Here is a 14392-nt window from a genome sequence, read left to right as displayed (position 1 = left end):
GGAGGGTCACAACACCTGGCTGCCCCACTCCATCACCCCCGGGTACTCCCAACTGCAGCGGTGGTACTCCTAATTACCACACACCATGGGTGGCATCACAAACTCTATAAAATCCCTTGTAAATACCCCCTTTCATTTGAGTGGCCGCACGACCCCTGGGTCGGGAGACCCTCGAGCCACTGAGAACCCGGATCCGAGCAGCTCGGCTACTGGCACGGGAGCGACACATAGAGAGAGGGAGAGAGTGGGAGAAAGAGAAAGGGAGAGATAGAAAGAGGGAAGGGTAGAGGGGGAGAGAGTGGGAGAGAGAAAGTGTCAGAGAGACTTAGTTACTATCCCGGGCACCGCCGGGACTACAGCTAGTGTACAATAAAGATTTAATTTTATGATATGATCATGTGGATCTGTTCTTCTTTGGCTTTGTAGCAGTTATTATGGATCCCCAGGATTATCTGTTGTATCATTAGTAGGAGGACGCTTCGTACATGCTATGCATTTATTCCCTATGTACAAATGGTGCCTTATGAACAGTGTTTTGAAGAACACTAGTATATACTGTGTATCACATTGAGATCAGTCCATTTAAAAAGTAAAAATATCTTTAGAGATGTATCACAAATGCATTATTTCCTTATCGTCTTAAGCCTGCTTTACACGGTACGACCGATTGTGCAATTTCACAATCGATCGTACCCGCCCCCGTCCTTTTTGCGTCACGGGCAAATCGCTGCCCGTGTCGCACAAAGTCAGTAACCCCCGTCACACATACTTACCTCTCGTGCGACCTCGCTGTGGGCGGCGAACGTCCACTTCCTGGAGTGGGAGGGACGTTCGGCGTCACAGCGACGTCACACGGCCGCCGGCCAATAGAAGCGGAGGGGCGGAGATGAGCGGGATGTAAACATCCCGCCCACCTCCTTCCTTCCACATAGAGCCGGCGGCGGCCGCGGGAGGCAGGTGAGCTGCTCATCGTTCCCGTGGTGTCACACGGAGCGGCGTGTGCTACCACGGAAACGATGGTCAACTAAATTAAACGATATTATGGAACCTAGCGACCAGTACCCGACTCACGATTTGTGAGCGATACTGCGTCGCTAGGAGGTGTCACACAGGCCGGCATCGCCAGCGATGCCGGATGTGCGTCACAAAAACCGTGACCCCGACGATCTATTGCACGATAGATTGTCTGGTGTAAAGTAGCCTTTAGTGTCTGATCTCGGGCACGTGTCACTTATTTCTTCTTCATGGCACCTGTGACGTTACAGCTGTAAATGAATACTTAAGTTGGCAGGAACTAATGCCATGTCACCTTGTATGCCACCACGAGGGTTTACATGTTAATAGACACACAGGTCTCTTCTGATAACTTTGCAGGAGGGCTCCTGCATTTTTGGCTATAGAAATATATGTGTGATTTATAAAATATCAACCACCCAACAAATGAATAAAAAATATCCAATATCCAAACTAAATTACCAAGAAGGCTTTTCAAGGAATACAAATCAATCATTAACTTTTGTGTGGGTAGGGCTTTTTAAAGGGAACCTTTCGTCGGATTTGTGCCACCTGAACCACTGGCAACATGAATCAGACACTTGCTGCCATGTTTTATCCTCAATTGCTGCAGCGTTTAAGGATAAGCATATTTTGAAAAGTCGGCCAGGGACTATGTACCTCGGCTGACTAGTCCATGGCCCTGCCCCACTCCAGTTGATTGATAAGTCTCTCCTGATGGGAGCGGTAGTGCCTGAGTGTGTGCAGGGATGATGGGTGCAGTAGTGCCAGGGTGTGTGTTCAGTGTATACATTTGGAGGGCGGAGGGCAGGGACGGGGGGATGGAGCCGAGTGGGGCCATGGCACTGAGGACGTCAGTGCCGGGGACTGCAGAGCTGGGGACAGGTGACTATTTGTGTGTGTGTGTGTGTTCAGTGTATACATGTGGAGGGCGGGGGGAGTGGAAACGAGTTACGCTCGTAACCATTGTACACAATCGGGTAACTATGCAAAGCGCTTTGCTTAGTTACCGATGTGTACCATGGTTACCAGCGTACGCCGGCTCCCGACACGATCCCAGCAACGCAAGGATATGTCTCGGCTGGGTTCTCGGTGTGGGCTCCTGGGAATGCAGCAGTCACCTGGGAGTCGGGCCTCCATGTGGGTTCGGGGGAAGGTGTCGGGCGTCGTCCTGTTGCGCTGTAGTTCGTGCTGTTCACTTAGCTGAGCCATTGGTCGCAGGCTCTTTAGCGCACGCGCTGTGGCGACTGTTGTCACTGTAATGACGTCATTTTGGAGCAAAACAGACAGACAGAATAAGGCAATTATATATATAGATAGGTGCATTTCAATAAATTAGAATATCAGCAAACGTTAATTTCAAATTTAATTCAGTAATTCAATACAAAAAGGGAAACACATATTATATGGAGTCTTTACACATAGAGGGATCTATTTCAATTGTTTATTTCTGTTAATGTTGATGATCATGGCTTACAGCCAATGAAAACCCAAAATTCATTATCTCATAAAATTAGAATAATTACCACAAAAGACATGCAAAGGCTTTCTAAGCATTTAAAATGGTCCCTTAGTATGCTTCAGTAGGCTACACAATCAGGGGGAAGACTGCTGACTTGACAGATGTCCAGAAGGCAGTCATTGACACTCCACAAGGAGGGTAAGCCGCAAAAGGTCATTGCTAAATCACTCATATGTGATTTTCATACTTGCATGTGACAATTAGCTTTTCTTCCTACGTTTCTCATTGAACATTGAGAGAATTACTAATATCAGCTCGTCATCACGGGACTAAGTGTGCAAATCACATATAAGTGATTGGTCACATGACGACCCCCCCAAACTGCCCATTAAGGGGGGGGGGCCAAACTGAATTCTTGCCCCGGGTGCTGGAAAGCCTAGATACACCTCTGCCAGGAGCAGCAGGGCCTTCTCATCGCTGCCTCATCCCAGGACAAGAGCCATGACCAGTGAAGTCTCTGGTCTGCAGGAAATGGAGGACACAGCACAGAGCAGGACTCAGAGCAGAGCCTGTCACTGGCTCTGCTACAACAGCTGCCATGTCCTCCTCCCTCTGCTCTCAATCCCGACTGCTTCTAGTGACGAGACGGAGGGAGAGGAAGGGGCTGCACTTAACCATTCACTTCCCCTGAGGCTCATGATGGCAGCAGCCCCTCCCCCCGCAGCAGCCATACAGGTGGGTGTACAGGGTGATGTCGCGAGCGGAGGAGGGGACGCCGCGCTCTCCCATTGCTGCTCGGGTCCGGCTGCCGCGGCTGCTGCGGCCTGCTGCTGCTCGGTGGCTCGAGCGGTGGGCCGGATCCCGGGGACTCTAGCGGCGCTCCTCGCCCGTGAGTGAAAGGGGGTTGTTGGGTGTGGGGATTGTTTATTGTCCGTGACGCCACCCACGGTTGTGGTGATTTGTTGGCACCACCACTGCTCTGTATGGGGGATCCCGGGAAGGATGGTATGGAGAAGCCAGTTGTTGTGTTGCCCCTCCGTGGGTAGGGGTTGGTGATCCCGGGGCCCAGTGATGAGATGGGAGATGCAGGGCTGGTGGGCGCAGGGACGCGGGGGCAGCGCTGTGCCTTGCGGCACTGTGGTACTCACTCAGCCTGAGACGTTGACACAGTTTTTCGGTAAACCACACGGCTGGAAAGACTGTTCCCACAGACGGCTGCACTTGCTCTCCCAGTAGGTAACGGTGATGTCCCTTTGACCTGCACCTAGTGTTTCTATGTTGGTAGCGATGGGTTCCCACCGGTAACCCGCTCCCCGGCTTGGATATGGGCCGGAGGAGCCCTACTTTGCCCGCAGGCGCTGGCCCTGAGAAACTGGTGCCCTGGCGGTGGCGGTGTCTCTCCTCAATGGTTGGACTGTTGCCTTCAGTCGGGACTTGGTAGTTGGGGGATCGACGTCCCCTTCACTGACGGATTCGGCAAATTATGGCGACTCCTAGCCTTGCCGGGGTCCGAGAGGCCCCTGCCCTGGTGCTGACTGTCCTTCGTATACTGCTCCAGACCGCCGGGCCACTACCCGTCCGTGGTCCTTCCAGCAACCTCCGAGCAGTCCCCCTCCAGACGATCACCGCTGTTGCTGACCTTGCTGACACTGTCCTGCACTTAGCCGGACCAACTTCAGGTCTGTCTACGCTCACTTTTACTCTTTTCTTCTTTGCTCCACTACTACTTCACTTTCACTTCACTTAGCTGCTCTACCACTTCACTGTTTACTCAAGCTCTTCCCTGAGCTGACTCACACTCCACTCCTTCCACTTCCTCCTCCAAACTCTATCTGCCCGCTTCTCCGCGCCTCCAGGGCTGTGAACTCCTCGGTGGGCGGAGCCAACCGCCTGGCCCATTCCCTGGTGTGAACATCAGCCCCTGGAGGAAGGCAACAAGGATTTGAGTAGCTTTGGTGTTCCTAACTGGGATGTAGGGTGTGGTGGTGTGTGACCTGTGTCCCCTGGCTTGCCCAGGGCGTCACAGTGACACAGCCCTCCCCAGCCTCACCTCAGGCCCTGTACACTGTATGTGTCACTCCCACAGTGCCGACCTCTCCTGCACAGACCCTGCAGCAGCAGCTCCAGAAGGAGCAGGGGGTGACCGCATCATCTGCAGAGTGCGGCCCTTATATCTGCAAATGACGCTGGAACGGCCCCTGCTTCCCTGCAGTCACTGGGAGATTGAGTTTTCTACAGTTGTTTGGGCCCCACCTCCTTAGGGGCGCCAGTACAAATGCACATGTGGTGTGTCCACCTGTGGTTCTCTATAATAGTAGCACACCAGATCACCCAGCAGTTGCAGGAAGCCGGCAGCTGGGTTATCAGTGTGCTGATATTACAGAGCATGCATATATATGCACGGCTCTCCACTCCCAATATTCAGTGGAAAGAGGTGGGCGGGATTATGGGCGTGGGGAGCAGTAAATATACATTTGTTAATTAGCCGGTACACTGTCAGCCTCAGAGAAGCTGCTGTCTCCTGTAACCCCGCGGTGCCGCAGTTTACAGTGTACAGTCATGGCCAAAAGTTTTGAGAATGACACCAAAATTATATTTTCACATGATCTGTTGCCCTCTGCTTTTTAATTGTGTTTGTCTGATGTTTACATCACATACAGAAATATAATTGCAATCATATTATGAGTACCAAAAGGTTATATTGACAGTTAGAATGAGTTAATGCAACAAGTCAATATTTGCAGTGTTGACCCTTCTTCTTCAGGACCTCTGCAATTCTCCCTGGCATGCTCTCAATCAACTTCTGGACCAAATCCTGACTGATAGCTGTCCATTCTTGCATAAGCAATGCTTGCATTTTGCCAGAATTTGTTGGTTTTTGTTTGTCCACCCGTCTCTTGATGATTGCCCACAAGTTCTCAATGGGATTAAGATCTGGGGAGTTTCCAGGCCATGGACCCAAAATCTCTATGTTTTGTTCCATGAGCCATTTAGTGATCACCTTTGCTTTATGGCAAGGTGCTCCATCATGCTGGAAAAGGCATTGTTGGGCGCCAAACTGCTCTTGGACAGTTGGGAGAAGTTGCTCTTGGAGGACATTCTGGTACCATTCTTTATTCATGGCTGTGTTTTTAGGCAAGACTGTGAGTGGTGCGATTCCCTTGGTTGAGAAGCAACCCCACACATGAATGGTTTCAGGATGCTTAACAGTTGGCATGAGACAAGACTGGTGGTAGCGCTCACCTCTTCTTCTCCTAATAAGCTGTTTTCCAGATGTCCCAAACAATCGAAAAGGGGATTCCTCTGAGAAAATGACTTTACCCCAGTCCTCAGCAGTCCACTCCCTGTACCTTTTGCTGAATATCAGTCGGTCCCTGATGTTTTTTCTGGAGAGAAGTGGCTTCTTTGCTGCTCTCCTTGAAACCAGGCCTTGCTCAAAGAGTCTCCGCCTCACAGTGCGTGCAGAAGCACTCACACCATCCTGCTGCCATTGCTGAGCTAGCTCCGCACTGCTGGTAGTCCGATCCCGCAGCTGAAACAGTTTTAAGATACGGTCCTGGCGTTTGCTGGTCCTTCTTGGGCGCCCTGGAGCCTTTTTGGCAACAATGGAAACTCTCTCCTTGAAGTTCTTGATGATGCGATAGATTGTTGACTGAGGTGCAATCTTTGTAGCTACAATACTCTTCCCTGTTAGGTCATTTTTGTGCAGAGCAATGATGGCTGCACGTGTTTCTTTAGAGATAACCATGGGTAACTGAAGAGAAACAATGATACCAAGCACCAGCCTCCTTTTAAAGTGTCCAGTGGTGTCATTCTTACTTAATCATGACTGATTGATCGCCAGCCCTGTCCTCATCAACACCCACACCTGTGTTAATGGAACAATCACTAAAACGATGTTAGCTGCTCCTTTTAATGCAGGAATGAAATGATGTTGAAATGTGTTTTGGGGGTTAAAGTTCATTTTCTTAACCAATATTGACTTTGCAAGTAATTGCTGTTAAGCTGATCACTCTTTATGACATTCTGGAGTATATGCAAATTGCCATTAGAAAAACTTAAGCAGGAGACTTTGTAAAAATTAATATTTGTAGCATTCTCAAAGCTTTTGGCCATGACTGTAGGGTCCTGACCAGTCACTGTGCTGTAATTCAGATCGATGTCCTGAAGCAGGAGCTGAGGTCCGCGGGCCCCCTGAACCCCTGGCCCCATCAGTGGCGACCCCTGCAAACTGTCACTGTAGCAAGTAGAAAAGATAAAGAGATCTTTAGAAAAAGTTTTTCTAAAGATCCTATATGATATGCTAATGAGCGCAAGGACTAGTCCCAAGGGCATTAGTTCCTGCGCTCATTCCACCCTCTTAGCATGTTAGCTCACCCACAGAGGCATGTTAACATGCTATTCAATGCCCATCGCCCAGCGTCCTCAGCCGTGATGTACGTACCTGTGTCCGCTGATCTGAATGCCCGACACACTAATGCGCAGTATGAAGCCGGATGTCCGAGTCCTGACTTCAGAGAGGTCTAGTGCAGATGACCAATGAGAGTGCAGTGGGCGGGCAGAGAGCGGGGCTGGTTACTGACAGCCAATGAGTGTGCAGTAGCCAGGTAGAGGGCGGGGCTGAGACAAATCACTGACAGCCAATGAGCCAATGAGTGTGCAGTAGCCAGGCAGAGGGCGGGGCTGGACACTAAGGCTGGGCAGGGCCAGCTCTGGTTATGAGGGTAGACAAAAAAGCAGCGGGAGCGGCCAAGTTTGGTAGAGCTGCAGGTAAACAAAGTGACTGCAGACAATGAGGTGAAATTCAGGAGGAACAAAAAGGTAGAAATAAAAAACTAAATTCTTAGAAGTGTTGTATATTACAATAAAGCACAGCGTAGCTTAAATTTTTTTATATATTTTGGCGTCAGAAAATCTCTTTAATATATGGACTGTGGTTCTTCTCTCTGAGAATTTGGATAGATGGAGTGAAGGAGATGGACGGTTGTCACGCTCTGGCGAGTGAACGCCGAGCTTGTGGCACAACTAGACTGGTACACCAGAGAAGATGGAAGACCCAGGTGATAGGCAGAGGGGAGAGGGGTCACCACCTCACGCTCACCTGTGGCTGATCCCTGAGCTCCATAACGTGCCTAGATGGGTCCTTCGCCCTGTGCATGATCACGTGCCTTGGCCCTGGCTGAGCCTAGACCAGCACTGGCTAGGGAGCAGCCTAGCAAGACACTAGTCTTACTAATAACATAAATATAACACAAGGGAGGGGAGACAAACAGGGAGACAGATACAAAATAACTCCAAATCTTTTCCATGGGGGGAGCTCCACTGGATCCACTGAAAAGCTACCACAGCTTTCTTCAGAGGTCAGCATAGAAAGAACTATCACTGACACATCGGAGAACCTGGAGTGAGTTTAAATAATGAAGGGAAGTGGCAACAAGGTGCAGCAGCTGAGATTAGAGCTAAATGGAATCTCAGCAAACATGGAACCCCTTAACCCTTTCAGCACCAAATGAGGTTAAATTCACTCATATTAAAGAGAACCAGAGATCTGCAAATTGCTAAGACTTTTAATATTCTAATAATATAATACTACAATGGTCTCAGATGAATGCGACCCATTGGTGACAATGGTCCTCAGATGGTATTTTGCAATTGAAGTTTGCAGCCACATTTTTTGCAGATCGCTCTCTCCTCAATAATCCTTCTGAACCGTCCGACTCTGTGGAGACAGAAAAAAACAGGGATCAGCAGCCAGGAAAGGAATATCAGCTATTACAGGAGGGCATGGATTCATACTGAATATTAGATTTTAGTCTTCAGTGATCTCATGGCATCAGAATATAAGTTGCATTAATGGAGTTTCGTTACAGTAATATAAAAATAATATATCTCCTTACCTGCACTCGCAATTTTCACACTCGTAGTTGAACCTATACTTGATGGAATATGTATGGTGTGCCGTTATTGGTGGTAATTCCGGATGGGTGTCCATGGCCTTTTGTGTGTATAACATCCACAGTGGTCCATGGCCATCATTTTGTACGCCGTGAAAGTGCCAGCAGGCGGCGTGGCACATCTCGTGCACTAATGTGTCTCTAAGGCGGTCTAAAGATACAAAATATACAATAATCATAAGATATAGAGAAGCTTTCCACCACAGGGGAACATCTGCTATGCTATATTATGGGGAAGTCTTAAAGGGGTTGTCCACTACTTTAACATTGATGGCTTATTCCTTAGGATAGGTCATCAATATCCGATTGGCTGGGGTCCAACACCTCGCACCCCGCAGATCAGCTGCTCTTGGTGTCGGCGGCAGCAGGCAGCCGGAAATGCTCAGTTCCGGAGTTGTACCGTATTCTGATAGTGGCCACGGCCGGGTACTGCACATTCGCCTCCTATTGTTTTGAATGGGCGGTGGAAATGCAGCACCCGCCACTGCCGCTATCAGAGGACGGGAAACTCCAGGAACTGAGCATTTATGTCCGCCTGCTGACGGTGGCGACACCTAAAACAGCTAAGGGGCGGGGGGGGTATTGGATCCAGGCCAATCAGACATTGGGGAACTATCCTAAAGGATAGGCCATCAAGTAGTGGACAACCTAAGAGACAAATGACCTGGAGCTTCAGAGTTTTCACCTGCACTGCAGGTCAGTGTTTGCTGTGGGCCGCACACGCACAGTGGGCACGGGATTTCTAGAAATCCCATCCCCTGTGCTTGTACTGTACAATGCAGCATTTTGGACTCAGCTGAAACACGCTGTATCCAAAATGCTGCAAACACTCTCTCAATTGGAAAAAATGAAAGTTGCAGTAACTTTCATCCGGCCCTAACAAGCTGTTACTTTTATCAAAATGTAATATTTATACAAAATAATTGACATGTGAGACTTACCTGCAGAGTCGCACACTTTTTCTGACAGCTCGATGGTGGAGTGGCGCTGTCCGTCCTGACAGATATTAATACAGAACGCGCTTGTCGCTGTCAGCCGCTTACTCCACGTGATAATGATGGACTCAGGAAGCTAAAGACGAGGAATGAAGAATAAAAATACATTAAATGAGTAATTCCATCAAAAACAGAGGAAAATACAGTCGCTTCTAGGACACTATATAAACGAGGTATAACTTGTGGCCACTGGTCCTGAAGACTCCCCTAGGCACCAGGGTCGGGGGGTGACTGCTACCACCGCACCTCTATAACTATAGCATATATATTTATATAGAGGAATAGTGAAGGTTAGTGATGATTCAATTACATAAAACGTGACATAAAGAGTTACAGAAACAGAATATACAACCCGGAGGGATCATAGAACTTACCTGGTTCTCAAATATGGTCCAGTTGTACCACTTGAACAATCGTGATGCCAGGTGGTGCTTGGTCTGCTGGAAATTGCTCAGGTATGGTGATCCGGGAGATGTTATGTCCTCAATGAAGCAGCCTCTGATGTTACAAGTTGGACTGGAAAGAACAGAAGATCAGATATGAAGCCTTAGGTTATGTCAGAACACCGAACATTTACTTATTCATTCCTTTCCCATACAATTTAGTAAGGATTTCCCTTTAAGGATCAAGTCACCCCAATGATAGCATGTCATGGGTACATCTACAATAGGGGCAGCCACCAATTAGATATGAGTCCAGGCAGATGGAGGGATCGGAACTGAAATAAATATCCCATAAATGTCAATGTAGGAATCCAAAATCTGGTATGTCAGCGGTGTGAAAGTGTAACTACACAGGGCGGAGGGGAGAGGGGGATTAGCGGAAAGGTCTTGGGGTGTTCAAACAATTAAAGACACGTGAGGATGCTGGATCTTGTAAGCGGAGTTGATGATTGAGGACATACACCAGCAGAGGACAGCACTTTTTATTTTATACCATATTATATATATAACTTTATATCACTTTATATACTTACTGCTCCTCTGAAGGGGATCTCACCTCCAGCGATTCAAGCGATTCAGATGATTCTGTATAGGGAAGGAAACAAGGAAGAGTAAAAAAAACCTGGATAATAGAGGACACCACCCTATACACAGGGATCAACCTGCAGCATACCAGAGGATCTACATAAAAATAAAGTATGCTAAAGGGATCACCTAAAATAATTACTGTTTATTGTACATGAAACATTAAAAAAACAAATTGCTATTGACCATCACATAGTTAATCAATAGCAAAATGATTGGTAAAAGCATTAAAATAAAGTGCAAAACAATAGCAATATAGACAAACCGTGCTTAAATAATAGAAAACTAACATAAAGATTAGCCAAAAGGCAAGTGGATAGAATATTTTTAATACAATGTGTAGAAAACAATATAAAAATCAGCTAAACCTGATAATGTAAAGTATACCAATAAATAATATATATCACAAGAGATGAATATATGATAAAAATCATTTAATCCCAAAAAGCATAGTAATCAAACTAATAATATCCTGATTAATATATAGTGTATAAGAGAAAACAAGGTAAATAAAAAGCATGCGCTAAAAAATGTATATACAGCCAGCACAGCCATTTAAATGTGATGAAGCCTGTTCAAGTATAAAAGCAAGACCTGCTAAAGTAGGCTGGATAGTAAGAAGTGCATCGATAGGGGAAGCAAAGTGATACCCCATGTGTTTCGCCACTAGAAATGAGGCTTTATCTGGGGCAAGGATGATCTGTTTTGCAAATCAAGCACCAAGCACTATAAGTGTTTTTACCAATCTTTTTGCTTTTGTTAACCATGTGATTGCTGGATAGGGCATAATTAAACACAGTTATTGGTTTATGTGATCAATAGCCATTTGGCTTTTTAAGTATTTTTAATGTCTTTGGTTTCACATATAATAAACATTGATTATTTTAGGTGATCCTTTTTGCATACTTCTTTTCTTTATTTTTATGAAATATGGAGCAGTGATAATCTTTTCATCTGAACATATATTCTATATTGTGATAGAAATCTAAAGTCTAAACATAAAATGAAGAAAGAATGCCACAGAACAAGGATCACCATATAAATATATACAATACAATCTTTGTTAAAGTACATTTTCGCAGTACCACATACAAAGATTAGAAACCATTTAAAATACACCTAAATGATGGCTAGGAATCACTTAGCAAAAATGTAGAACAATAACAAATATGTGCAGGCAAGTGCAAGATATCTACAAAATCTAAAGTCTGGAACCTGCACTTAAAGGGAGTGAAGAAGCGCCAGATATTCATGGCCTCCTCTTTACTCCATGGGTGCCATGGCTGTGACCACTTGTTGGCTATCCGGTCTAGCCGCACCTGACTATTGATCGATTAGTGTTAGGGGAAATGTATGTGTACTGTGTAGATTATGATATATTCCTTAGTTTTGGACACTGACCTGTAACAGTAGATGGTGGTGATACTATTACATAATCATCGTCATCATCGCTTTCCACTATCATCAGTAGAGATCCGCTATCTTCAGAGGAATCGGCTGCTTCATGATAACAAGTCCTGAGTCCTGTGAATAACATATAAGAGAATGGATCAATGGATTATGTCCAATACCAGAAAGATAGGATGTGTGTAAAAATGACAGCTCTTTAGTCCTTACTTTTGGGAGATGTTGTTCCCTCACCAATGGTGGAATCCTCATCATCAGAGACCACAATGACATTGATGGAACTGTGAAAACAAATATAGAAAAATGAATTAGTGGGAAAATTCAAATTTGAAATTCAGTTATTAATATAAATGGATCAGATAAAATATTCAACGGCCCAGGACCACCAGGATCATATATGAAGCCGGGATGGTGGACACTGATTGTCCTCAATAGAGCTGTCTCCCAATGGGCCCTGAGCTCCGCGATGGAGAAGATGTGATTCATCTTACCTGTCATGGCTTGATGATGAGATTGATGTTATATGATCTGAGGAATAAATGGAAATAATATATTAGGTCATTAAAGGTGATAATTAAAGAGATCTTCCAGGGCGGGAAGATTGGTAGACTTATAATAATTGGGGGGGTCTGCTCAACAGAATGAAGGGACCGCAGTGCTACTGCCGAAATCATCATTGTCCCTTTCATTGGTTATAACCCAGTCCCGTTGGGTGAGCTGCAGTGCCAGGAATGAACGCCCAAACGGGAAAATCTGTGTTTACACTGAATGCTGTTTTTGAGGGTCGGACGCCATAGACCCATTGAAATTTTTTCCTAAGACAAGGCCGTTAATCATATAATAAATATAAAAAATAAAATAAAAATAAGTATAGAGGCTTCAAATGCTGCAATCTCAAACTGTTCTTATGAACCCAGGATTGTTAGGGCACATTGTCAGGTTGAATCTAGATCAAGAGATGTCATTATTCCCCTATACTCTGCCCTGGTCAGACCCCACCTGGAATACTGTGTACAGTTATGGGAACCCCAATTCAAGGAAGACATCGATATATTGGAGCAAGTTCAGAGAAGAGCAACCAATATGGTAAAAGGTCTGCAAACCATGTCATATGAAGACCGGCTAAAAGAACTAGGAATGTTTAGTTTACAAAAGAGAAGGCTGAGAGGAGACTTAATAGTGGTCTACAAATATCTGAACGGTCACAGTGCAGAGAGGACCACCCTATTCTCATTAGCACAAGGAAGTACAAGAAGCAATGGGATGAAACTAAAAGGAAGGAGATCAGATTAGACATTAGGAAAAACTTTCTGACAGTGAGGGCAGTCAGGGAGTGGAACAGGCGACCACGGGAGGGGGTGAGGGCAGTCAGAGAGTGAAACAGGCGACCACGGGAGGGGGTGAGGGCAGTCAGGGAGTGGAACAGGCGACCACGGGAAGGGGTGAGCTCTCCATCAATGGAAATCTTCAAGTGGAAGCTGGATAAACATATAGTTGGGATGATTTAAGAAAACCTGCACTCGCAGTCGGTTGGACCCGATGGCCCTTGAGGTCCCTTCCAAGTCTACCATTCTATGATTCTACATATCATCAGGGACTAGATTGTACCTGGGTCTCTGGATGTTAGCCCAGTCTGGAAGCCACCTTCATATTGATGTTCCGGAAGTCGTGGTCTTTTTTTTGGATGGGACTAGAAAAAAAGAAGAAATGTTAGACTCCAAATTTCACATAATCATCAAAACATCAGTAAGGATAAGAAAATAACACTTAAATGAAAAAAATTGTGATTTTCTCAGGTTGCAGGTTATGTATCCAATACCCAAATAGGAATTTTACTCTTCATTTTTAGCTATTAAGGAACCAACAATTAGCGGTAATGATAATTCATGAGACCATAAATGAGTTATATATAAGAATAATGTGAAGAAATGACGTCTCACCTGATGGTAATCCTCATCACTGTCCTCTATGTCGGACAAAACAATAATGCGCTTAATGCGCTTATCACTCGCCATTTTCTCAATCACACAATCAATCACACAATCAATCACACAATCAATCACACAATCACACAATAATACAATCACACAATAACAATACAATCACACAATAACACAATAATACAATAACACAATACAATCACACAATAAAACAATAACACAATCACAATAACACAAACACACAAACACACAATAACACAAACACACAATAACACAAACACACAATAACACAATTAATAACACAATAATACAATAAATAACACAATAACTCAATAACACACTGCTCGCTCTATAACTCCTCAAAACACCCTCAACAGAATTATCCGTTACATGGCATTAAGAACTGTCCGGTATGTTGTGACCTCATCACCCTATAGTGACATCTATCAGCTGCGGACATTGTGTCATCATCGATATATTCTATTACAAGCAGCTACAGTATATATGTATAGATAGGAAGGCTGCAGTTATTCTTCCAAATAATTATTGAAATAACATGAAGTAATAATGGGGTGACTTTTTTATTTGGGAT

At 45.5% G+C, this 14392-nt stretch overlaps 1 protein-coding gene across 1 annotated transcript; it reads right to left on the bottom strand.

Moving 5' to 3' along the window:
* Positions 1–8110: 8110 nt before the first annotated feature.
* Positions 8111–14143, bottom strand: LOC142254331 (germ cell nuclear acidic protein-like). The gene is made up of 10 exons (XM_075325377.1): positions 13801–14143; positions 13469–13550; positions 12352–12388; positions 12071–12141; positions 11855–11977; positions 10402–10453; positions 9800–9941; positions 9372–9501; positions 8374–8581; positions 8111–8195 (listed from the first exon to the last, which is right to left on the bottom strand). The coding sequence occupies exons 1-10, from the start codon at positions 13873–13875 to the stop codon at positions 8111–8113; spliced, it is 1005 nt and encodes a 334-aa protein (XP_075181492.1). The 5' UTR covers positions 13876–14143.
* Between the last annotated feature and the right edge of the window lie 249 nt (positions 14144–14392).

Source organism: Anomaloglossus baeobatrachus, chromosome 10 (assembly GCF_048569485.1).
Source record: "Anomaloglossus baeobatrachus isolate aAnoBae1 chromosome 10, aAnoBae1.hap1, whole genome shotgun sequence".
NCBI lineage: Eukaryota > Metazoa > Chordata > Amphibia > Anura > Aromobatidae > Anomaloglossus > Anomaloglossus baeobatrachus.
This window is presented reverse-complemented; position numbering and strand designations above follow the sequence as displayed.

What these genes read in the sequence shown, in the direction of transcription:
- LOC142254331 (XM_075325377.1), bottom strand. Translation starts at nt 13,875, where the DNA reads ATGGCGAGTGATAAGCGCATTAAGCGCATTATTGTTTTGTCCGACATA. An exon ending in GCTAACATCCAGAGACCCAG is followed by an intron (nt 12,389 to 13,468) that starts GTACAATCTAGT and finishes TTTATTCCTCAG; the next exon opens with ATCATATAACATCAATCTCA. An exon ending in TGTGAAAATTGCGAGTGCAG is followed by an intron (nt 8,196 to 8,373) that starts GTAAGGAGATAT and finishes CTGTCTCCACAG; the next exon opens with AGTCGGACGGTTCAGAAGGA.